The sequence below is a fragment of the Limanda limanda genome, chromosome 9, assembly GCF_963576545.1.
Source record: "Limanda limanda chromosome 9, fLimLim1.1, whole genome shotgun sequence".
Classification (NCBI taxonomy): domain Eukaryota; kingdom Metazoa; phylum Chordata; class Actinopteri; order Pleuronectiformes; family Pleuronectidae; genus Limanda; species Limanda limanda.
In genome coordinates, this window is record NC_083644.1 from 2801071 (window position 1) to 2827233 (window position 26163).

At 39.9% G+C, this 26163-nt stretch overlaps 3 protein-coding genes across 3 annotated transcripts in view; all 3 read right to left on the reverse strand.

Moving 5' to 3' along the window:
* Nucleotides 1-26163, reverse strand: part of LOC133011050 (NAD-dependent protein deacylase sirtuin-5, mitochondrial-like) — a 231594-nt gene that overhangs the window by 72338 nt on the left and 133093 nt on the right. The gene's annotated exons all lie outside the window — the stretch shown is intronic.
* LOC133010435 (leukocyte elastase inhibitor-like) lies at nucleotides 1681-4388 on the reverse strand. Its single transcript, XM_061078015.1, has 6 exons — nucleotides 4164-4388; nucleotides 3448-3585; nucleotides 3226-3343; nucleotides 2997-3139; nucleotides 2655-2822; nucleotides 1681-2103 (listed from the first exon to the last, which is right to left on the reverse strand). The coding sequence occupies exons 1-6, from the start codon at nucleotides 4386-4388 to the stop codon at nucleotides 1705-1707; spliced, it is 1191 nt and encodes a 396-aa protein (XP_060933998.1). The 3' UTR covers nucleotides 1681-1704.
* Nucleotides 10389-13168, reverse strand: LOC133011049 (leukocyte elastase inhibitor-like). The gene is made up of 6 exons (XM_061078730.1): nucleotides 12986-13168; nucleotides 12269-12406; nucleotides 12068-12185; nucleotides 11839-11981; nucleotides 11550-11717; nucleotides 10389-11071 (listed from the first exon to the last, which is right to left on the reverse strand). The coding sequence occupies exons 1-6, from the start codon at nucleotides 13151-13153 to the stop codon at nucleotides 10658-10660; spliced, it is 1149 nt and encodes a 382-aa protein (XP_060934713.1). The 5' UTR covers nucleotides 13154-13168; the 3' UTR covers nucleotides 10389-10657.

The following is a 26163-nucleotide window of genomic DNA, read 5'->3' on the forward strand; positions in this document are numbered from 1 at the left end:
ATGAAATTCTAACCTTTGAATTATGAAAACATCTTTTATGCTTTTTACATGATTGACAGATGTCTATTTATTCTCTTATAATTGTCTTTTTATTGCTATTTATTTGACCTCCTTACTCTTTATATTCATGTTATTCACTTATCTCTGTTTGTTTGTTGACCTGTGCTTTTTGACACGTATCATATTGGAATGTTGTTTGTATGAACAGGGTAAGCTTCAAATGATTCCCCCCCGTTGGTTCAGGAATTAAAAAAATCGGATTCGGAACAATATGCAGTGACAACTTCATCTTCTTTGATTGGATGCAGAATTACAACCGAATCAGGAACATGACAACTGAGACTGAATGGAAATAAATATTTGTTTCAGACATGATGGATTGATATAAATGAGAAAAACTAGAGAATCTCAGAACTGTGGTGAAAGAAATCGAAAATTAGACAATTGTTTTGTGTTGGATACAGTTCAGTAGTCGTTGATTTGTTTTTGCAGTTTGAAGTCGAGCAGATCTTTGAATTTTACTCTTTTCAATTCATTTTAAATTGTTTTGAGTATTTTGGTTCTTTGTTACATCAGCCCTGTTTCTTGAAAAATGTCGGTGAACTGCTCATTTTACTTGCACACCACTCCAGTTACTTTATTCTTTTATTTCCTGGATCCTTTCTGCAACGTATTTACTACTGAGAACAATTACACACTATAATCTCTCTGGTGCCAGACAATGCTCACAAGAGAGAGGTGATGCCTTTAGCAGAGTTTGATACAGACGTCTTCATGTCTCTGGAGCTGGGACATAATGTGACTTCAGCTCATTGTTCTATTGCCCTCAAGTGAAATGATTTTGTTTTGAATAACAAGGATCTAGAGGTGCATTCAAAATAATCTGCAGTGTTGAGTTTAATTGCAGCGTCGTCTGTTCACAGCTTCTTTAAATGAGCTCATCACCTGAACCTGTGCTTCCACTTTTATTTAACATACTTAGGAAACAGTGAGTGTAGATATAGAGTCACCACTCTAGGGCCATTAAATGACAAACTATTCAACTGTATAAGAAATACAAAGTGTGTTTTAATATCTACATTTTGTGACCTGGTGCTGACCCCATTGTCTGTCGCCATTTTTTCTATTTGATAAGAGCTTGTTAAGGCAGTTTTGTCATCTTCTTCTTTGTTTTAATATGTATTTTTCAGGTCACAAAACAATTGAGAGTGACACAGTTGTGAAAAACAAACAGCACAGAAACATTTGGGCCACATTTTTCTGAAGTGGGCTCTAGCGCAATTTATGCTATTTTTCAGTTGTTAATTCTGCTATAAACTGCATGAATACTTTCTGATTACAAACTATGCTGGTTCACTTCTATATCATAATTAGTTTTTCTTTGGTATTTCTTTGGTTTATATGTTACGTAATTACCATTTTAAACGTATTCAATATTGCACAGCTTCTATCGTTGTGAACAAGTCTGACCCGGGCGATCTCCTGCTGCTTCTTCACATGTGAAACACAAACTCCAGAAATTGTCTTTCCAAAATCAACACACATATCATTGTTGGATCAAAAATATTCTTTTATTAATATCTTCCTCTTTAATTTCAGAGCAAAAACAGAAGAAAAATCAATATGCTAATTAGCAAAAATCCCAGAAAATAAAGCCCCCAAGGATTAAACTTTTATTTGAATATCTTCTTCTCCTGGTTCTGTCTACTGAGGAGATGAGAACCTGCCGAGGAAGAGGATAGACTTGGTTTTATTGTGCCTGATGAAGAAGAGGAAGGGGTGGTCTGCTGTGAAGCTACAGGGACCATTAGTGACCACGGCTGCTGTGGCTGCAGCCGCCTCCGTGCCCTCCTCGTTCACCTCCACGAAGGCCTTGTGTACCACCTCAGACAGAAAGAGTCCTCCTTCACTGTTCATGCCAGACAGGTCGGCCTTTGACGGGTTGAACACGTCCATCATGCCCAGCTTGGACAGAGGCTCGTTCAGCTTGTAGTCCTCCTCCAGCTTGAACTTTGGCAGGTGAACATGGACATCTGAGTGCACTAACATGTTTCCCTTGTTGGTCCATTCATTCAGCCTCTGCAGCGTCAGCTCCTTCTCCAGCTGGAACAGAGCAAATACATTTGATCACATCTCTAAAGCCTAAGAAGAGGGTGTCTTGTCATTAAAAGACTGAAACATCTGACGACGTTAAGGTACACAACAGAAGTTATGTCCCTAACATCTGCTGGTGGTCGCTAACATCCGATAACACCAACTTGTGGTAGGTATTAATAAGGACAGTACAAGGGATATTCTCCATGTTGTTGTATATTCCACCCCCTAAAAAAACAGTCATCGATTGAGTTGCTGTTGCCTCCTTTTAGCTAAACTTCAGTTGTTTAGTAAACACAGTGTCTGTTACAGACAAATAACATTGCACAGGCTGGTAAGTTGGTTAGATGCATAATATACACATGTAGCAGTTTTACCATTTTGGTCTCTACCAACTCCTGAGGAGAATATCTGTCTTTTTAGTGCATAGATGTTCAACTTCCTTCACCAGCTGGTCTCCATCTTTGTCTGTCTGCTGTTAGGTGCTCGACGGGGAGTGAGCAGCAGCTTTTATCTGAGCTTCTCAACATGAATAAATCTGTTGATTTTACTCTGTGTACCTTCAGCAGAGGGTCGGAACCGTCTGTGGACTGTTTAGGCAACAGGATCAACATGCTGAGCTCCTCCTCCACATACGGCAGCTCCAGGATCTTCAGAGCGTGGTCAGGGATGTAGTTGTAGGGCAGATTCTTCTTCTGGAACATCATCTGGACTGGTTTGCTCTCAGTCTGACACACAGAAACACAAACAACTATTAAAATGTCGATCTAGCTAATAATTCCACTGTGATTAAGTAACTATCTACTCTAGTTTGAGGAGCTTGGGGACATAAAATGTAATAACCATAAATGAAAGTACACACAATAAACAACATGCTAAATTGTGATAAGCAATTTTTTTACCTGGCTGACTTTAAAGGGCATCTCTTTGGTGTTTGCTTCATCAAAGCGGTTCTTCCAGTTTGCCTTAAAGTAGATTGCATTGACCAGAACCAGCTTCGTACCATCAGAGACTATTCCCGGCTTCACAAGATCTTTTATTTTATCTGAAATGTAACAGAAAACCTGACAATTCAGAATAATGTAGAATGATTTATTCCCTTTTTCATTATATTCATGTGTAAAGTCGTACTTTCTGTCTGCTGCTCGACCCAGGTGTTGATCTCCACTCTGCTCGCCTCTGCGGCTCCGATGAAATCCACAGTCTTCAGGTCGGCCTGGTAGTACTTACGCGTGTCGTCCAGGAAACGCTGCAGAGAGCAGATTTCATCTTATACTTTCAAGGAAGTAAAAAAAAAAAGAAATCTACTGAAATATCAATTTCTACTGCAATAAGTGGAAAATTAAAACTCACAGGGAGGAACTTTGCAGTTTTCTCCCCATACAGACGATTGGCTGTTTGCAGAATGTATAATTTCGATGGTGAGTTGATGTCTTCGATAAACTTCTTGAATTCGGCGTGGAAGTCTTCCCCAGGTTGGAATGACAGGGCCTGTGTGGAAGTTTGGATCGACACATGACATTTAAATGCTTTCAGACGTGCACCTAAGAGTCCAGGGTCTGTAGGTGAGGAAGCTAATCTCAGAGTCAGTTGCTCAGAACCTTTTTCTGGAAGTTTTCCTGCCAGCCCACTTGTAAAATGTCTGTAAAATGTAGAAATCAGACGGTTCCAAAATCTCATCTCTCACCTGCAAATTCTACATATTCACACGCAGAATCTGTGTATAGAGATTTCTTCTGTAGAAACCCGAGTAAGACACTTCAGATTAAAATCTGCACATTTTTGACCGTGAATTCTTTAATAGATGAGACGATAATAAGATACAAGTAAGAAACTTTAAGATCTGTTCTTGTTCCGAAAGCAAACTGGTTTAATGAACTGAACTGAACTGTCAGTTCAATGTCCTGCTGTCAGAGAGCAGCACATACTGGACCTTGTGTCAGGGGATTTATCTAGAGTCAGAAGAACAGATGGTTTAGAAACACTGTTCAGTCTGCTCCATCATAACCAACTGGTCCCACAGCTCTGACTCTCTGAATGACAGGTAACAGAGACATGGTGTGATGTACCTCTTCCATTTGAGCAGCTGTGTCTCCTCTGGCTCCCAGGTAGACCATAGCCAGAGCTGAACTGATGCTCAGAGGAGACACCAACATATTCCCTGATGGGTTTGCACGGCTCAGAGTCTGGAACAGCTGCACATCGCCTGAGATGACGATTGAGCTTCGGGCTGACCGATTGACGTGTATGTCGTTGTGGTCGCCGGGGACGTCAATGCTGGTGTGGTTGCCCATAGCTGAGGATGAACAGTTGTACTGTAATGAACAAAAAATGCTTTTTATACATATATATATTTTCGAATCTGAACAGAAATGCACCTGATTGCTATTTGATTGTATTTCAATTTTGTGCCGAACAAAAGGTGTCAAGACCCCCGAGACCACCAGATGAGTTGGGATTGAACCAACTTAATTTTCTTTGTATATGGAGCCAAATCATAACAAACATTCTCTCACAGCGCTAGAAAAATCCCCAACAAGTCAAATCAGATGGAATTACATACGCAAAATACCTGAGAGATGAGAAGATGTGGAAGCAGAGAATGTGAACCTGGAGGTTGAGTGGTCAGTAGAGGAACACTACACAGTATATATCCAGTATATGTTTGGGTGTGACTGGGCAATAAGTCACTGACTGCTGGGAACAAAACACTGCTAAAGGCCAACTGGCACCAGTGGAAAAAAGTTAATCGGACCCAATTCCGAGGAAATGTTTGCACAACGTCTTTGTGCGATGACTCTGATAAAGTTTATTTATTAATCTTTATCGGTTTTACTGAGAATCTTACACGGAAGTTGTATTCAAACACATTGTTGATGTTTTACGACCTTTTTTACGACCTGTTTTTATGCTGCAATTGTAAAACAACTTGCTCTCTTCATGCTTTTAATCTCTACAAATTTCCAGAGTAATGATATAAAGGACCAAGCCTCTGTGAGCAATACAGACGCAGTTACAGCAAACTAGTTATAAAAGGTTCTTTTATCCCTAAATCATTCTAAAAGTGGGGTTCAATGCCGTATATACGATTAAATCAAATCATGCAAAAGAAAACTAATTAAATGTTGCATTTAAAATGAATTCAGCACTGACTGTGTGAACGAGTTATGGTAAAAATATTAAATCTCTCATGCTTTCAAAGTTTATAATGGAATCAGATTAGCAGAAGACAAACACAGTGAAGAGCATTCAGAATGTTATGTTCTCTGGGTGCCACAAACTAACCCTAACGTTTTTGGTTTATTTTAATAAATTAATCAACTTGCCAGCCACTGGGCCGTTTATGATCTCAAATATCATGTTGTCTTTAGAGCGTCACGACTCTTCAATGGTTTGAGCTGCCGTTTTCCTGTTAAACTGAATAAACAGCTCTAACAAGCAAGCCCCTGTTATGTGATTAATTTACAGCACTTAGCATTCACATTCTTCCTTTTCTCCAGGCAATGTGTCGTCCATATTGTGGAACTGAATTTGTTGGACGTTTGTTGGATGTGGCAGCAGTGTCCATCACTTTAAGGTGTGCCCTGAAAACACTTCTGTTGTCCTTTTCTTTAATTGCAGTGCATTTCTGTAATGTGTGGTGTTGTGTTGTCAGATTGATGAAGATGTTTTAAGACTGACACCATATTAACAAGTTCATAATTTATGTCTTGGCGTTACAAACATCGTTCATTCATTTAATCAATTCAAAGCGTCACACACCAAAGCCATGGTGTCATTTTCACTCTGCCTCATAGACTGTATATAGAGCTCTGCCTGCTATTTATTGTCCACTTGATGGCGCAATAGAGCAAATGGCGGGACTGATCCACACAGCGGTGGAGAAGGAGGTGAATGTCCGTGTGTTGATAAACAGATGTTCTTCACTTCGTCACTTCATCAGGACCTTATTTATTTATCACTGATTTCATATGTTTTTATACTTTAACACTATACTTTTTCCACCACTAATGTACAGGACATTTTGTAACATGAAGTTTATCTAAAAAAAAACCCATCTTTTATGTTTTTTACATGATTGACAAACATCTATTTCTTATCTTATAATTGACTTTTTATTGCTATTTATTTGACCTACTTACTCTTTATATTTATGTCATTCACGTACCTCTGTTTGTTTGTTGACCTGTGCTTTTTGACATGTATCATATTGGAATGTTGTTTGTGTGAACAGGGTGAGCTTCAAATTAATTTCCCCCCCGTGGGTTCAGGAATAAAAAAAAATCGGATTCGGAACAATATGCAGTGACAACTTCATCTTCTTTGATTGGATGCAGAATAACAACAGAATCAGGAACATGACAACTGAGACTGAAGGAAAATAAATATTTGTTTCAGACATGATGGATTGATATAAATGAGAAAAACAAGAGAATCTCAAAACTCCGGTGAAAGAAATCGAAAATTAGACAATTGTTTTGTGTTGGATACAGTTCAGTAGTCGTTGATTTGTTTTTGCAGTTTGAAGTCGAGCAGATCTTTGAATTTTACTCTTTTCAATTCATTTTAAATTGTTTTGAATATTTTGGTTCTTTGTTACATCAGCCCTGTTTCTTGAAAAATGTCGGTGAACTGCTCATTTTACTTGCACACCACTCCAGTTACTTTATTCTTTTATTTCCTGGTTCCTTTCTGCAACGTATTTACTACTGAGAACAATTACACACTATAATCTCCCTGTTGCCAGACAATGCTCACAAGAGAGAGGTGATGTCTTTAGCAGAGTTTGATACAGACGTCTTCATGTCTCTGGAGCTGGGACATAATGTGACTTCAGCTCATTGTTCTATTGCCCTCAAGTGAAATGATTTTGTTTTGAATAACAAGGATCTAGAGGTGCATTCAAAATAATCTGCAGTGTTGAGTTTGATTGCAGGTCGTCCGTTCAAGTTTATTTATTAATCTTTATCACTATTAGTGAGAATCTTACACAGAAGTTGTATTCATGCACATTGTTGATGTTTTACGACCTTTTTTACAACCTGTTTTTATGATGCAATTGTAAAGCAACTTGCTCTCTTTATGCCTCTAATCTCTTCAAATTTCCAGAGTAATGATATAAAGGACCAAGCCTCTGTGAGCAATACAGACGCACTTACAGCAAACCAGTTAGAAAATAGTTTTTATCCCTAAGTAAATTAAATCATGATAAAAGTGATGTTTAATGGCGCATACGATTATATGCAATCATGCAAAAGAAAACTAATTGTACGTTGCATTCAAAATGAATTCAGCACTGACTGTGTGCAGGAGTTATGTTGAAAATATTAAATCTGTCATGCTTTCAAAGTTTATAATGGAATCAGATTAGGAGAAGACAAACACAGTGAGGAACATGCAGAATGTTCTGTTCTCTGGGTGCCACAAACTAACTCTAACATTTTTGGTTTATATTAATAAATAATCAACTTTATTACTGCACATGTCTACTGTTAACCCTCTGAGAGCCACTGGGCCTCAAATATCAAATATCATGTTGTCTTTAGAGCGTCACGACTCTTCGATGGTTTGAGCTGTCGTTTTTCCTGTTAAACTGAATAAACAGTTCTAACAAGCAAGCCCCTGTTTTGTGAGTAATTTACAGCACTTAGTATTCACATTCTTCCTTTTCTCCAGGCAATGTGTCGTCCATATTGTGGAACTGAATTTGTTGGATGTTTGTTTGATGTGGCAGCAGTGTCCATCACTTTTAGGTGTCCCCTGGTAACACTTCCAGTGCGTTGAGTTCTCAGGGCCAACGTAGAAATGTGTGTCTGTGGGATTTACTGATATAAAGTCTCGTCCTCACCCATCAAGGAAGGTCACAGTCACCGCTGGCAACCATGAAGAAACATTTCTTATCCATGATCAACCTTTGGACCTGGGGTTACATAACTGCCACCAGACTCCCCTTCCACAGAAGCCCTCCCTCCCTTTTCCTGTGTCCCTCACACCTGAGTCACAATATGAGTTCATGAGAAATTTCATTAAATGTTAATAATTAAAACACTTCTGATATATAAGTTAGAAGTTCCCTGATTTCATGTAAGGACCAAATCAGACAAAAACACCTCATCAATAATCAATGACACGCAAATATTTTGGTGGCTACAATTTTTTTTTTTTTACATTTTTCAAACAGGCCTACGTATTGCTTAAGAAAAATATAATTTTACTTTAATTGCATTTATTTGCCTAATTAAAAAATGTTTTTTAACTCCACGTAGGAGATTTTGTTTTACTTTGTTTGTCTGTCTGTCTCTTAGTAAGCGTCTCTTGGTGCCTCTCCAAATAAATGGGTGGATTTGTGAATTTTGTTTCAGCTTCTTTTCAATCTATGGCAGTAGCGGGGGTGCACATGATCGCAAACAAATGTCGCTTTAACGAGCATCAGATTCAGAGAGACAGGTACACAGAATACAGAGTGAAGGAAAAGTTTTGGCATGAGACAGAGGGCGGTACCGCTTGAGGTTATCTGCACAGCTGCAGCTGAAACTACGAGATCTGACTGTCTGCATGGACAGTGTTGATCAATTGATACATTAAATGGTGTGCCTTTCAGCTTTCAATAAATTTGGTTATCAGAAAAAATATATTGAATATTCATATTAAACATATCAATATTAATAGTAACTTGAATTGATTAAAGTTTCCTCGGGGCACCACCCTTCAAAGGAAGGGAAAAGATAGCCAATTTAGTGATTAAGTCTCATGAAAGTACTAACAACAAATTTGGAACTCTGATTAACAATTAAATTTATAACTATAACCAAAATCACCATTAGATCAGGGGTGTCCAAACTGCGGCCCGCCATCCATTTTTAATTGGCCCGTATCAAAGTCTAAAATATAATGCACTATGGCCAACTGTATTGCACTTCTTAATTTAAACACTAGGTGGCGCCAACTTACTGCTGACCTGCCAGCTGTCCTTCAGACCAAAGCGAAGCATCACTGCTCCCACTGAGCGCCACATTCCTCCCATTACAGGTGAGTTGAAAATATACACAGTTTTCAGTTGTTAATAAGCCCAATTACTTAATAAATTCAGTCAATTAAAGTTGATGACAATTTGTTAACAAGCCCAATCATTTATTTGTGTAATAAGCTTGAAATATCCACAACCCTATTTCTCTCCTTGTCTCTCCCCTCATACAGGACAATGAAGGGGGATCAGCACCCGAAGAACCAATCTGAGGCTGTCACTGAGAGAATTACCTGCCAGCCTTTTTGTAAGAAATAAGATCATAATCTATTAATGGAGAGCTATGATGGAGGCTTTTTTTCGTAATTTACCTGCATTTGATTGATTTTGTCAATATTAGTGCATTAGAAGTGAGGCAATAAACCTCCAGCTAGTGAGTGGCCCAATCCTTCGTATATTTTTCTGTATTTGGCCCTCGGGGAAAAAAAGTTTGGAAAACCCTGACTTAGATAGTTAGCAAAGTTGAAGGATATAGAGTTCTTGACAGTTTTGAGGTTAGCGAAATTCACACTTATGCATCATTAATGAAAACAACATTTGTGACAGAAAGACATTTATTAAGAAGATAATAAAGTATAAAAACACAAATGACTAAAGGTGTATTTACTATATAAATATGTGTATGTGAGTATGTATGTAGGTTAGGGAAAATAGCTAGTTGCATTCAATGAAAGACTGTGAATAGCACAACATGACTAATCTAATAAACAGTCTTAGCTGAGCCTAGTATGATTATTAAGCCCAGTTGTGTTACCCGTCCACGAAAAGGGGAAAAAAGGTGGGATATGTCGGCCTGAGAGGGATCCACCTGTTGGAGCCGTCACTGCTCGGGATGGAAGGAACCATTTCAAAACAGGAAGGTGTTATCAACTCGCTGGGATGCAAACTATCTTCAAATGAATTAAATATATTTTTATATTTTTTACCTTTTTTCTGAAGTGGGCATTAGTGCAATTTATACTATTGCTTTTCAGTTTTTAATTCTGCTATAAACAGCATGAATACATTCTGACTACAAACTATGCTGGTTCACTTCTTCATCATTATTATTCTTTCTTTTGTTTATCTTTGGTTTATATGTTACGTAATTCTGTCACAGCAGGAAACAACTGCACATTTATATCTTACTTATTAGAAGCATTTTAACAATATTCAATATTGGACAGCTTCTTTTGCTGTGAACGAGTCTGACCCGGACGATCTCCTGCTGCTTCTTCACATGTGAAACACAAACTTCAGATATTGTCTTTCCAAAATCAAACACAAATCATTGTTGGATCAAAAATATTCTTTAATTAATATCTTCCTCCACAATTTCAGTGCAAAAGCAGAAGAAAAAACCAAGCTAATTAGCATAAATCCCAGAAAATAAAGCCCACCTTTAAAGGATTAAGCCCTTTTTATTAATTAATATCTTCCTCTTTAATTTCATTGCAAAAACAGAAGAAAAAACCAAGCTTATTAGCATAAACCCCAGAAAATAAAGCCCACATTTAAAGGATTAAGCCTTTATTTCAATATCTTCCTCTCCTGTTCTGTCTACTGAGGAGATGAGAACCTGCCGAGGAAGAGGATGGTCTTGGTTTTATTGTGCCTGATGAAGAAGAGGAAGGGGTGGTCTGCTGTGAAGGTTTCCCCACTCGAAGGTCCTGATCTGCTGTTTACCTTGGGTCCTGTGGCCGCACCCACCTCTATGCCCTCCTCGTTCACCGTCATCAAGGCCTTGTGTACCACCTCGGTCACGAAGAGATCTCTTCCGCCGTTCATGCCAGACAGGTCGGCCTTTAACGGGTTGAACACGTCCCTCATGCCCAGCTCAGACAGAGGCTCCTTCAGCTCGTAGACGTCCTCCAGCTTGAACTTTGGCAGGTGAACCAGGATCTCTGAGTGGACTGTCATGTTTTCCCTGTCGGTCCATTCATGCAGCTCCTGCAGCGTCAGCTCCTTCACCAGCTGGAACAGAGGAAATACATTTTATCACGTCTCTAAAAACTAAGAAGAGGCTCTTTTGTGATTAAAAGGCTGAAACATCTGATGAAGTGAAGGTACCCAGCAGAAGTTATGTCCCTAACATCTGCTGGTGGTCGCTAACATCAGATAACACCAACTGGTGGTAGCCATAAATAAGTGCAGTACAAAGAATATTCTCCATATTGTTGCTGTTGCCTCCTTTTAGCCAAACTTCAGTTGTTTAGTAAACACACTGTCTGTTCAAGACAATTAACATTGCACAGGCTGGTAAGTTGTAAGATGAATATTATACACATGTAGTAATTTTACCATTTTGGTCTCTACCAACTCCTGAGGAAAATATCTTCACCAGCTTGTCTCCATCTTTGTCTGTCTGCTGTTAGGTGCTCGACGGGGAGTGAGCAGCAGGTTTTATCTGAGCTTCTCAACATGAAAAAATCTATTGATTTTACGTGTGTACCTTCACCAGAGGGTCAGAGCCGTCTGTGGACTCTTTAGGCAACAGGATCAACATGCTGAGCTCCTCCGCCACAAACGGCAGCTCCAGGATCTTCAGACCGGAAATAGTGATGAGTTTATAGGGCAGCTTCTTCATCTGGAACATCATCTGGACTGGTTTGCTCTCAGTCTGACACACAGAAACACAAACAACGATAAAAATGTCGATCTAGCTCAAAATTCCAATGTGATTAAGTTACTATCTACTCTAGTTTGAGGTGCTAAGGGACAAACATAAGGTTTATTTTTACCTGGCTGACTTTAAAGAGCATCTCTGTGGTTTCTTTGGGAAAAAAAACGTACTTCCAGGTTGCCTTCAGGTAGATGGCATTGACCAGAACCAGCTTTGTCTCTCTAGAGACTGTCCCCAGCTTCAGGATATCTTTTATTTGATCTGAAATTTCACAGAAAACCTGACAATTCAGAATAATGTAGAAAGATTTATTCCCTTTTTCATTATATTCAGGTGTAAAGTCGTACTTTCTGTCTGCTGCTCGACCAAGGTGTTGATCTCCACTCTGCTCGCCTCCGTGGCCCCGATGAAATCCACAGTATTCAGGTAGGCCCTGTAGTACTTACTCAAGGCTTCCTCGAACCGCTGCAGAAAGCAGATATCATCTTATACTTTCAATGAAGCTTTTAAGAAGTATCAATTTCTGCTGTGAAAAATTAAAAACTCACGCTGAGGAAAGATTCGCTTTTCTGCCCAAACAGATAATTGGCTGTTTTCAGACTGTATGATTTCGATGGTGAGTTGATGTCTTTGATTAACGTCTCGAATTTGGAGTGGACGTCTTCACCAGATTTGAATGACAGGACCTGTGTGGAAGGTTGGATTGACACATGACATTTCAATGCTTTCAGATGTGCACCTAAGAGTCCAGGGTCTGTAGGTGAGGAAGCTAATCTCCGAGTCAGTTGCTCAGAACATTTTCTGGAAGTATTCCTGCCAGCCCACATGTAAAATATCTGTAAAATGTAAAAATCAGAAGGTGATAAAATCTCATCTCTCACCTGCAAATTCTACATATTCACACGCAGAATCTGTTTATAGAGATTTCTTCTGTAGAAACCCGAGTGAGACACTGCAGATTAAAATCTGCACATTTTTAACACTGAAGTCATTGACAGATGAGACGAAAATAAGATACAAGTAAGAAACTGTAAGATTTGTTCTTCTGTTCCGAAAGCAAACTGGTTTAATGAACTGAACTGAACTGTCAGTTCAATGTCCTGCTGTCAGAGAGCAGCACATACTGGACCTTGTGTCAGGGGATTTATCTAGAGTCAGAAGAACAGATGGTTTATAAACTCTGTTCAGTCTGCTCCATCGTAACCAACTGGTCCCACAGCTCCGACTCTCTGAATGACAGGTAACAGAGACATGGTGTGATGTACCTCTTCCATTTGAACAGCTGTGTCTCCTCTGGCTCCCATGTAGACCATAGCCAGAGCTGAACTGATGCTCAGAGGAGACACCAACATATTCACTGATGGGTTTGCACGGCTCAGAGTCCGGAGCAGATCCAAGGCAAAGTCATCGATTGAGCGACTGATGGCGGACATGGCTGAGGATGAACAGTTGTCCTGTAATGAACAAAAACTGCTTTTTAGAGATATATATTTTCAAATCTGAACATAAATGCACCTGAATGCTATTTGATTGTATTTCAATGTTTTGCGGAAAAAAATATGCCAAGACCCCTGAGACGACCAGATGAGTTGGGATTGAACCAAACTCAATTTTAGTTGTCTGTGTCGCCAAATCATAACAAACATTCTCTCGCAGCGAGAGAAAAATCCCCAAAACGTCAAATCAGATAGAATTATCTACGCAAAATACCTGAGAGATGAAAAGATGTGGAAGCAGAGAATGTGAACCTGGAGGTTGAGCCGTCAGGAGAGGAACACGTACACCAGTTTATATGTGTGTGTGTGTGGGTGTGACTGGGCAATAAATCACTGACTGCTGGAAACAAAACAACGTTATAGGCCAACTGGCACCAGTGGAAAAAAATGCAACCGACACAATTCTGAGGAATGGTTTGCACAACGTCTTTGTGCGATGGCTAATGAAGCGATGATGAAGTGTATTCATTTATCTTTATCACTTTTATTTAGAATCTCAGACAGAACTTGTATTTATATACGTTGTTGATTTTGTACAACCTGTTTTTATGCTGCCCTTGTGAAGCACTTTGCAACATATGTTATGAAAAGTGCTCTATGAGTACAGATTATTAATATTATTAATATTACTATTCATCGTGCGTCTTTCAAATGTGAACAACGAAGAAGGACATTCTTGTATGGAGCTGGATTCTTGCCGAAACAGAAGTACAGAATGCTTTGATTTGCCACACAAACATGCAAACAACTGTATGAATGTGTGAGTGACGACCGAGACTGAAATATAAACCTCCAAAGTGTCTCTTCTAGAGTTTTCTCCACAAGGCATCTTTTGTCCTTGTGAGTCACACAGGTGATGGAGGCACATCTGAGCAGAGACCAAGCTATCAAGGCCTTTATAGCCAAACCATCTGCGGTGATGGGACAGCTGGGTGAGGAAAGAGCAAAAGACTGAAAGGACCTGACAGTCATCAAACAACTCAGGAAGGAGCAGACCAAAGTACGTCCTGTCTTTTATATAAAAAGAAAAACACCTCAAAGCTGTAAGATGTGTTTTTTCAGAACGACAAGGTGGAACTATATTCTGACAATAAGTGTTTACAGCGCTTTGCCTTCACTGCCGGTAGTTGAGTCAGGACTGATAAGAACCAATCAGGAAGTGAATGTTGATGACTGGGTCATTGTCTTCATATGTCTGCGTTTCTGTCGTCCACACATCAACAGTTTTCAAACTAAAACGGGGGCCGGGGCCATTTCCAAACTTCACCATTTAGGTGAGCAAAAACTTGGGTGTAGTTTAAAGTAGTCACAGTGATGCATTTTGTATAATCGTCGTGTGGATGTAGCCTGAGACGTCCACCTTGTGACATTGTTTATTAGTAGTGGTTTAAAGTAGTTGCAACAAAAACAGTGATAAAGTCTGTTTCACAAATACCACAAATGACCAGTAAAATAGTTTCTATTCATCTTTTGATTAACCCTTTTTTATTAAAATATTAATGATTGGTACAGAATCATGTCTGTTAAATTTAAAGACTAATCACATGTTTTTCTTTACCCCCAGATTCAGTAACTTCTTTTAAATCACATTTTGACATGTGATGTTATCTTTTTATTCTTACAGATTGCTAATTATTATTTTTTGTTCTTAAGCAATGTTGCCCCTTTTTTATTGATTTGTCTTATTTGTATTTGTTGTTATGGCTTTTACGTGATGATATCTTCTTATTGCACATTGTGTATCAAATATAATGATTTCATAACTTTGTAATTAATTTAATATACAAAGTCATTTTTTTGAGAAATAGTTTTGATCAAGCAATTATTTATTTAAGAAATTAACTCATTATTTGTTTGTAACAAGTCATTATTTGTAGATACTCCCTCATTATATTTGATAAGTAAATAATTTCTTATCAGTTCCATGGAAATCAAGATGAAGCAACAACTCTGACACACCCACATGTTTTCATTGGAAAAACGGTTTTCAACCATGAGAAAATCCTCCAATTGTCCTCAGGTGTTCTGTCACAGAAGGGTGTGGAGGTGGAGATGGAGGTGGAGATGGAGGTGTGCTCTCCCTGCCTCCGGCTCTGCATGTGTGCACCAGAACAGAGCCACACCACAAATACAGTTTGAATGATAAACATGTAAACAGTTTTGGATGGTTTGGAGTTGACCTGAAGCTGCTGGCTGTCTCTGTGTCCCACTGTGGGTTTCTCAGGAGGTGCTGAAGGTGATGCGCACCATGGATGACCACATCGTCCACGGACTGAACACCACCGTTCCCACAGTTTCCTTCTCAGGCAAAGTTGATGCCACACAAACATGCAAACAACTGTATGAATGTGTGAGTGACGACCGAGACTGAAATATAAACCTCCAAAGTGTCTCTTCTAGAGTTTTCTCCACAAGGCATCTTTTGTCCTCTTGCGTCACACAGGTGATGGAGGCCCATCTGAGCAGAGACCAAGCTATCAAGGCCTGTATAGCCAAAACATCTGCGGTGATGGGACAGCTGGGTGAGGAAAGAGCTAAAGACTGCGAGGACCTGGCAGTCATCAAACAACTCAGGAAGGAGCAGACCAAAGTACGTCCTGTCTTTTATATAAAAAGAAAAACACCTCAAAGCTGTAAGATGTGTTTTTTCAGAACGACAAGGTGGAACTATATTCTGACAATAAGTGTTTACAGCGCTTTGCCTTCACTGCCGGTAGTTGAGTCAGGACTGATAAGAACCAATCAGGAAGTGAATGTTGATGACTGGGTCATTGTCTTCAAATGTCTGCGTTTTTGTCATCTAAACTACAACATTTTTCAAACTAAAATGGGGGCCGGGCCATTTCCAAACTTCACCATTTAGGTGAACAAAAACTTGGGAGTAGGTTAAAGTAGTCACAGTGATGCATTGTGTATAACTGTCGTGTGGATGTAGCCTGAGACGTCCACCTTGTGACATTGTTCATTAGTAGTGGTTTAAAGTAGTTGCAACAAAAACAGTGATAAAGTCTGTTTCACAAATACCACAAATGACCAGTAAAATAGTTTCTATTCATCTTTTGATTAACCCTTTTTTATTAAAATATTAATGATTGGAACAGAATCATGTCTGTTAAATTTAAAGACTAATCACATGTTTTTCTTTACCCCCAGATTCAGTAACTTCTTTTAAATCACATTTTGACATGTGATGTTATCTCTTTACTCTTACAGATTGCTAATTATTGTTTTTTGTTCTTAAGCAATGTTGCCCCTTTTTTATTGATTTGTCTTATTTGTATTTGTTGTTATGGCTTTTATGTGATGATATCTTCTTATTGCACATTGTGTATCAAATATAATGATTTCATAACTTTGTCATTAATTTAATATACAAAGTCATTGTTTTGAGAAATAGTTTTGAACAAGCAATTATTTATTTAAGAAATTAACTCATTATTTGTTTGTAACAAGTCATTATTTGTAGATACTCCCTCATTATATTTGATTAGTAAATAATTTCTTATCAGTTCCATGGAAATCAAGATGAAGCAACAACTCTGACACACCCACATGTTTTCGTTGGAAAAACGGTTTTCAACCATGAGAAAATCCTCCAATTGTCCTCAGGTGTTCTGTCACAGAAGGGTGTGGAGGTGGAGGTGGTGATGGAGATGGAGGTGTGCTCTCCCTGCCTCCGGCTCTGCATGTGTGCACCAGAGCAGAGCCACACCACAAATACAGTTTGAATGATAAACATGTAAACAGTTTTGGATGGTTTGGAGTTGACCTGAAGCTGCTGGCTGTCTCTGTGTCCCACTGTGGGTTTCTCAGGAGGTGCTGAAGGTGATGCGCACCATGGATGACCACATCGTCCACGGACTGAACACCACCGTTCCCACAGTTTCCTTCTCAGGCAAAGTTGATGCCACACAAACATGCAAACAACTGTATGAATGTGTGAGTGACGACCGAGACTGAAATATAAACCTCCAAAGTGTCTCTTCTAGAGTTTTCTCCACAATGCATCTTTTGTCCTCTTGTGTCACACAGGTGATGGAGGCCCATCTGAGCAGAGACCAAGCTATCAAGGCCTGTATAGCCAAAACATCTGCGGTGATGGGACAGCTGGGTGAGGAAAGAGCAAAAGACTGAAAGGACCTGACAGTCATCAAACAACTCAGGAAGGAGCAGACCAAAGTACGTCCTGTCTTTTATATAAAAAGAAAAACACCTCAAAGCTGTAAGATGTGTTTTTTCAGAACGACAAGGTGGAACTATATTCTGACAATAAGTGTTTACAGCGCTTTGCCTTCACTGCCGGTAGTTGAGTCAGGTCTGATAAGAACCAATCAGGAAGTGAATGTTGATGACTGGGTCATTGTCTTCAAATGTCTGCGTTTCTGTCGTCCACACTACAACATTTTTCAGGCTAAAACGGGTGCCGGGGCCATTTCCAAACTTCACCATTTAGGTGAGCAAAAACTTGGGTGTAGTGTAAAGTAGTCGCAGTGATGCATTTTGTATAATTGTCGTGTGGATGTAGCCTGAGACGTCCACCTTGTGACATTGTTCATTAGTAGTGGTTTAAAGTAGTTGCAACAAAAACAGTGATAAGGTCTGTTTTACAAACTGAAGGTATGGACTTTTAAACAAAGCAATGAAAAGGAGAGTCTAATGGAACACACTATTGAGCATTATGGGAAATGTAAGATCTTGTGTTTTAACGGTTTGTCCCATACTAGAAACTAAAAGTCATAATATTTCAGCCTCAGTTGCTTCGACTTCTATTCTGTTTATTTACATTCACTCTTTGGTGGTTTTGTTTGGTTTTGATTAAGTTCTCCTCTGTATCAGAAACAGAACTCTAAGAAACTGAGAAACATTTATTCAGGAGAATTTAATGAAACTATCTGACCTGCATCTGGTCTTCCAAATACCACAAATGACCAGTAAAATAGTTTCTATTCATTTTTTGATTAACCCTTTTTTATTAAAATATTAATGATTGGAACAGAATCATGTCTGTTAAATTTAAAGACTAATCACATGTTTTTCTTTACCCCCAGATTCAGTAACTTCTTTTAAATCACATTTTGACATGTGATGTTATCTTTTTATTCTTACAGATTGCTAATTATTATTTTTTGCTCTTGTGCAATGTTGCCCCTTTTTTATTGATTTGTCTTATTTGTATTTGTTTTTATGGCTTTTACGTGATGATATCTTCTTATTGCACATTTTGTATCAAATATAATGATTTCATAACTTTGTCATTACTTTAATATATAAAGTCATTGTTTTGAGAAATAGTTTTGAACAAGCAATTATTTATTTAAGAAATTAACTCATTATTTGTTTGTAACAAGTCATATTTGTAGATACTCCATCATTATATTTGATTAGTAAATCATTTCTTCTAAGTTCCATAGAAATCAAGATGAAGCAACACCTCTGACACACCCACATGTTTTCCTTTGAAAAGCGGTTTTCAACCATGAGAAAATCCTCCAATTGTCCTCAGGTGTTCTGTCACAGAAGGGTGTGGAGGTGGAGATGGAGGTGGAGATGGAGGTGTGCTCTCCCTGCCTCCGGCTCTGCATGTGTGCACCAGAACAGAGCCGCACCACAAATACAGTTTGAATGATAAACATGTAAACAGTTTTGGATGGTTTGGAGTTGACCTGAAGCTGCTGGCTGTCTCTGTGTCCCACTGTGGGTTTCTCAGGAGGTGCTGAAGGTGATGCGCACCATGGATGACCACATCGTCCAGGGACTGAACACCACCGTGCCCACAGTTTCCTTCTCAGGCAAAGTTGATGCCACACAAACATGCAAACAACTGTGTGAATCTGTGAGTGACGACCGAGACTGAAATATAAACCTCCAAAGTGTCTTGTTGGGACATGGTTTTTATGCAAAAAGGCAGGTCTCTCTTTCAGGCCTGTATTCGAAGTAAAAACCTGAAAGCACATGTCCTTTGTCCTGACAAGCCTCATGGGCTGGAGAATACTCAATCTCCCAGAGTGCAACGTGTTCTCTTTGTCCTGAGAAGGTCAAATAACTCAAACTCCCAGGAGGCAACATGTCCCCTTTGTTTCAGCATCTTCGCACATAGGTGCGAATATCTACCAGGGTCAACTCCAATTGGTCAGTCTGGTCCCATGACCAAGGGGCAACCGGGTCTATAAAAGATCAAGGCTCCCCCAGAGTCATGCTCTTTCTCCAATCCCTCGGAGGGCCGAAGGCTGCTCCAGCAGCTCTCTTCTCCACCGACCACCACTGAGGACAACAGGCCGCCGGCCTTTCCTCCTGCATCGGCGAGTTGAGGAACCAGATTCCTCCAGCTCTAATCTTCTCTATCAAACAACCGGAGGTCAAAGGTCGAGCTTCCAGCTCATCTTCTCAAGAAAACCTCCACGCATCCCAATGTTGTGCAATAGGAGTAGACTTGACGTTGGCTAATTATTAATAATCATGAAATATGATTATTAAAATAATAAAAATTATCTATCAAAAATAATTAAATTATTAATTGAAGATGATCAGTAATCAAATAACAATAAAACCACTAATGAGAAAATAGGAATTATCAATTAGAAAGTACAAGCTATCAATTAACAATGATAAGGTTATCAACCAAGAATAATGAAAATAATTAGTCAAAAACAATAAAATTATCAATTTAAGAATAATATTATCTATATTAATAATTGAGAAAGGGGGGCACCACCCTGGTTTCCAGGGACCAACATATCAAGCTATAATTATCAGTCTCATAATGATAAATGTCAAATTAATAATTAAATGATAATTAAATCAAATTAATGTCAATATTTTAATATTAACGATTACTTAATAAACAGTGAAGGCTTCTAAGTTCGAGCACAGGCAATCATAATCCAGCTGTATTCACACACTTTAATAGATACTTTAATTACAAAAGTATTTATTAAAAAGGGGAAATAAAGTTATAATGTTATTCAATGATTTATCATTTTAACAAGCTCCAATATTTCAAAGATATTCTGTCTCTGTGTGTGTGTGTCTGTGTCAAAGTGTCTCTCTGTGTATGTGTGTCTATGTGTGTGTATGTGAAATAAAGTTAGTGTTATTTAATGATTTATCATATTAACAAACTCCCATATTTCAAAGATAACAACAGCAGCTTATCACAATTTAGAACACGCATGTAACCTCTGGTCCATCTATGTGTCTCTGTGTGTGTGTATCTGTCTGTGTCTATCAAAGTGTCTGTGTGTGTGTGTGTGTGTGTGTGAGAGAGCGAGAGAGAGAGAAAAGGAAGGGGTCGTGGCGATGACGCAGTCACATCTAAGATGGCGGCCTATCATGATTCGTGGAATCAAGGCCTAAAAACTCTCAAAATGGCGGATTGACTACAAAACAAGATGGCGGAGCCGTTATGAATTTAGAGCCAGGATGGGAGGAGAGAGAGAGCGGAGGCGTGGCAATAATAGACTCAAAATGGTGGGTTAACTTGCGGTTAACTGAATGAAATGAATTGAAATGAAATGAATAAAACAAACGTCTTATCGCCTCCATTAGTTTACTGGGTCGACTAGGAAGACCCCCGTGGGGGGGGGTCTAGTGGCAACGTCAGCATCGGAGGAAAAGAAAAAAAAAGTTAGTTGCCTCCTTAAGTTGCTGGGTTAACTAGTGAGACCCCGGGGGGGGGGTCTCGTTGTCACATCAGCATCGGAGAAAAGAGAGAGGACAAAGAGAGTCTCTTAAAAATACAGAGTTAACTATTAAGACCCTAGGGGTCTTGCTGTAGCTTGGGCATCTGAGTAAAAAAAAAGAGGTTTCTGTGAGCTCAGCCTTTTTAAGTCATGTTCCAGGTGACTCCCCCTGGGAGGAGGGGTCAGGGGTCAGTGTGGCCCTCCAGCCAATTGAGTTGTCAGGATTTGGCCCCCAGGGGCGGGCTTACAGTGGGGGACCCAGGAAGTGACCTGCTGCCACATGGAGATAAGGGCCCCATGCTGGATTTTTAAATGTAAGGGTCTCCTGAAGTTGGTCCCAAGTTTTACGACTCTTTGTTATAAGTCAGATCACTGGGCCTTCCCCAACAATCCCCCTTTGGTCTGGAAAGTGGGTCGTTACCCGGTTTCCAGGGCACACTAGGGTCGAGAGTCCAGTGATAATCCAGGAGAGGTAATCCTTGAGTGGAGTTGAAGCATTGAAAGTTAGTTCATCATGAGGCAGAGAGGCATAAATGTCTTTGAGGCATGAGTCTAAACAGAGAGAGGTAATTGTCTGGGCAGACAGAGGCTAAAACAACATATATTCTAAAACACGGCGCACATTTTCAATTTCACATCATGCTTATCGGCAGTTATTGGTAACATACCAATGAATTTCGGTGAAGAGTGAAACGGAAGAAAAAGTGGAAAAAGGAACAGAAGAAAATGTTTGAGTAGGTGCTGGTGTTTTGAGGTAAACATGTGTGTTATCCTGTCTAACCAAAACATTTAGAACGGCGAGTCACGTTCTGTTGTTCGCTAATCTGTAAATATATGGTAAATCCTATTTCTAGGTTTGCAAATCTACAGATATTGAAATTGCACCGCCAAGACTGAATTGCCAAGTGTACCCGTGAGGGCTGCACAACCGTAGTGGTAACGACTTCAAAATTCCTCAACGAGGTCTAAAGAGTTCACTACCTGAACGTACGTTATACAATTTACTGACAGAAGGTCGAAAGCATGCAGCTATTGATGGAGTGAGTGGTTTGAGCGGTCTTTGTGTTAAAATTGGGATTTCTTTCCCCCCCCCTTTCAGGTGTGGAGGTGAGAGGGGTTTCTGGCAGCGCCTTGTTCTTCCCAGTCATTGAAGTCATCTTTAGGAGTGGAGAAGGAGGGCGTCTGCTCCTAGTTTCGCCAACGGGGTTCAGTGTCTGGTCTCTTAGGGGAGCCTGGAGGAACATGTGGCACAATGTCTCTCATTGCTTCATCCACACATCTCCGTATTAATTCCTCTGTCCCAGGATGCATCCCATGTGTTGGATTTCGGTCACCATCTCTATACTCCTGGTATTGATGAGGTTTCCTTTGGTTACAGCCCCTACTTCTCTGTTGAGAGGGATTCAGGTGCTGAGGTCGAAACTGTTTGTGGGGCTGGTTGAAATCCTCACCCCCTTGGTTTTGAGGGGCACCCTGTTGGAAGGGTCGTTGTTTCTGGTTCTCTTGCTGGGGTTCATCTTGGCGTGGGGAAAGTTGTCATCTTCCAGTGCCGGGTCCACATTTAGTTGGACTTGAACTGCCAGAACCACGGTGTCGTCTTCGTTAAACCCTCAGTTGTCTGGGTCGAAGCGATAAATGTCTTTTTCAAGGGGCTCTAGCTGCCGGGTGCAGATTTCCTCTCTTTGAGGGGGTGCTGAGTCATCAGTGTCTTTTGACTCGAATGTGCCACGGTACTCATCTTCGTGGCCACCATCTCTTGCACCGGGGTTGGAGGACCATCCAGGACGCGACCGTGAGTCATGGTGCGCCTCTGTCTGAGTGGCAGACTGGGAATCTCCTTCAGCCTCCAGGACGGATTCCTTCCGTCGTTGTGATGTGGATCAGCATGGCTCCGCGCAGGATGTGTTCCTTCTGGCTGGAGTGGATGCTGTGTGTCCGCTGGACAGGCATTTGATGTTGCCTCATAGCGGTCCCAGGTCACTGCACGTCTAGGGGTTGAGTCCGGCTCCCCCTTTGGTGTTGAGTGGGTCGGAGCGGTGGACTGCTGGGTGTGTCTGGCTCTCCAGAGCGAAGCTTCCTCTGCATGAGGGTTGCGTAGCTGTGCTCGCAGCTGTTCTCCCAGTGTCTCTGCTCTGCTGGTTCCACCGGGAATGACGTCAGCTCCTGGCCCTGTCATCAGGGATCTCAGCTGGAGGGGGGGGCAGCTCTGTTTGACTGTGCCCCCCTTTCTGCTGACCTTTGACCTGCGCGTGCTCCTGCACCGCCTGGTCCTGTTCTTTGCGGGTCTCGATGATATGCCGCAGGTGGGAGTTTTTCTCCTGCTCCGCTCGACATGCTGCTTGCATGGCTCTGAGCGCCTTCGCATGTTCTTGGGTCTGCAGCTCGGCTCTCTGCTGGTAGAGGAGTGTCAGTTGACCCAGAGCATGGGGTATTTTGGATGCGGGCCAGTGGGGTTGATGAGTGCATGGACAGTTCTTGATCTTACGATCGCAGGTACTTATTTCATACTCACTCAACTCACTCACCGCATCATTAGAAAAAATTAATCAGACTGGCTACAGTCTCTAATAGGACGTCTGGTCCTGAGGGAGCACTTGCCCCATGGTGATACATGCTACTCATCTTCTGAGTGCGAAAAGACACCTGGTGGACGGCTCACGCTCGCTTGGATAAAAGCGGGTAAAACGCTTAATTAACACTACACAACAAGATGCACAGGTGAGCTTCACCCTGTGTCTATATAGTAGCAATGAAGGATAGCTCGGTGGCTCAATCCTTAAGACCTAGTTGTTCAACAACTAGTCTTCTCAAAACTAGTCTCTCAAATCTAGTTTGTCTCCTTAAGATCAAAAAGCATGCAGAAAATCTCCTATAAAAATTACCAACTACTGAAACGCAGTCAGCAACCAACCAAAGTTACACAAAAGTCTGCTTAGCAAAGGGAATTAAGAATAAAGAAACTTCAAAGAGAAATTAGTTTCGAACCTATGTCTCTCTTCAAAAATTAATTATAATTATTGTGCATTGAGATGACACAACCACTTATATGCAAGAAGCAACCAACCACGGATACACAAGGCACTAGTATACCTGCTTGGGATGGGTGCAAAGGGATTAAAATAAAATTTTTCAAAGAGAAATAAATTCCTAGAATTATTTTTCTCTTTTCTTAAATTATTTATGATTCTTGTGCTTCGAGAACACAACCACCGATTGCAATCTGCAGCCAATTACGGATACACCAGGCACTGGTATACCGGTTTGGTAAAAGTTCAAATGAATTAAAAATAAAACTTTGCAAAGAAGAATACATTTCCAAAATTATTTTCTTCTTCAACAACGAATCATGATCAATACCAAATGAGAGAAAGGAAAAGTTTTGAAAAAAATTAAAAATTTTAAAAAAAATTTAAATTTTTCAAAAAAATTAATTTCTGGAAAAAAAAGAATCTGGATTATGTACACAGTATTATGATACAGCTGGAGTTAGATTGCCTCACATGGGGCACCATTTATGTTGTGCAATAGGAGTAGACTTGACGTTGGCTAATTATTAATAATCATGAAATATGATTATTAAAATAATAAAATTATCTATCAAAAATAATTAAATTATTAATTGAAGATGATCAGTAATCAAATAACAATAAAACCACTAATGAGAAAATAGGAATTATCAATTAGAAAGTACAAGCTATCAATTAACAATGATAAGGTTATCAACCAAGAATAATGAAAATAATTAGTCAAAAACAATAAAATTATCAATTTAAGAATAATACTATCTACATTAATAATTGAGAAAGGGGGCACCACCCTGGTTTCCAGGGACCAACATATCAAGCTATAATTATCAGTCTCATAATGATAAATGTCAAATTAATAATGTCAATATTTTAATATTAACGATTACTTAATAAACAGTGAAGGCTTCTAAGTTCGAGCACAGGCAATCACAATCCAGCTGTATTCACTCACTTATGCACAAATTATCACAGACTACAGATACTTTAATTACAAAAGTATTTATTAAAAAGGGGAAATAAAGTTATAATGTTATTCAATGATTTATCATTTTAACAAGCTCCAATATTTCAAAGATAAACACAGCAGCAGCACTTACATGTAAAACCTGCGGTCTACCTATGTATGTCTGTCTCTGTGTGTGTGTGTCTGTGTCAAAGTGTCTCTCTCTGTATGTGTGTCTATGTGTGTGTATGTGAAATAAAGTTAGTGTTATTTAATGATTTATCATATTAACAAACTCCCATATTTCAAAGATAACAACAGCAGCTTATCACAATTTAGAACACGCATGTAACCTCTGGTCCATCTATGTGTCTCTGTGTGTGTGTATCTGTCTGTGTCTATCAAAGTGTCTGTGTGTGTGTGTGTGTGTGTGTGTGTGTGTGTGTGTGTGTGTGTGTGTGTGTGTGTGTGAGAGAGCGAGAGAGAGAGAAAAGGAAGGGGGCGTGGCGATGACGCAGTCACATCTAAGATGGCGGCCTATCATGATTCGTGGAATCAAGGCCTAAAAACTCTCAAAATGGCGGATTGACTACAAAACAAGATGGCGGAGCCGTTATGAATTTAGAGCCAGGATGGGAGGAGAGAGAGAGCGGAGCGTGGCAATAATAGACTCATAATGGTGGGTTAACTTGCGTTTATTCAAGATGGAGTCTATGTTAATGACACCATGTGGCCGGAGCGCACACTGGTGGTCGTCACATGAATTACACAAAGGAAAATTTAGACAAAGAGAATTCTTATCTCTGCTTGGCTTTGGGGCCGAAATGGTTTCCAGATGTGTTCAGCCTCTCTAAGCATAGATTTAACTATGTGACATGAACTGTATTATAAATACAGATCGGAAGTGTGTATAGGTCGGTTTAGAGGAGAGAGAGAGAGAGAGAGAGAGAGAGAGAGAGAGAGAGAGAGAGAGAGAAAACATGTAAGGATGAGTTCAAAGAAGCTCTTAAAAACACGCCAGAGATAGATTAACAGTGATTCACCCCTCAGCCCTCAAGCGAACGTTGTGGGCCGAGGTTCTGATCGGTGAAATCATTGCAGACTCACACAGACGTTAACAGTGCGGACGGAGGCTTTCCTCGCGGCGCTCAACCACTAACACAAAACCCGGAAATGAACCGGAAGTAGCGGCTCGTAGTAGCCGGTTAAACAATGAGACTCAGCGGTCTCGCAACAAATACAATCAAATATTAAATCAATACGCTACGTATTAAAACTAACATCTGCCCAGATAATCAA

Coding starts and splice junctions, on each gene's coding strand:
- LOC133010435 (XM_061078015.1), bottom strand. CDS start 4,388: ATGGGCAACCACACCAGCATTGACGTCCCCGGCGACCACAACGACATA. Junction 3,586..4,163: donor CAGCTGCTCAAATGGAAGAG/GTACATCACACC, acceptor ACTTCCACACAG/GCCCTGTCATTCCAACCTGG. Junction 2,104..2,654: donor GTTCCGACCCTCTGCTGAAG/GTACACAGAGTA, acceptor GCTCTGTTCCAG/CTGGAGAAGGAGCTGACGCT.
- LOC133011049 (XM_061078730.1), bottom strand. CDS start 13,153: ATGTCCGCCATCAGTCGCTCAATCGATGACTTTGCCTTGGATCTGCTC. Junction 12,186..12,268: donor AAAGCGAATCTTTCCTCAGC/GTGAGTTTTTAA, acceptor TGCTTTCTGCAG/CGGTTCGAGGAAGCCTTGAG. Junction 11,982..12,067: donor GGTCGAGCAGCAGACAGAAA/GTACGACTTTAC, acceptor GTGAAATTTCAG/ATCAAATAAAAGATATCCTG.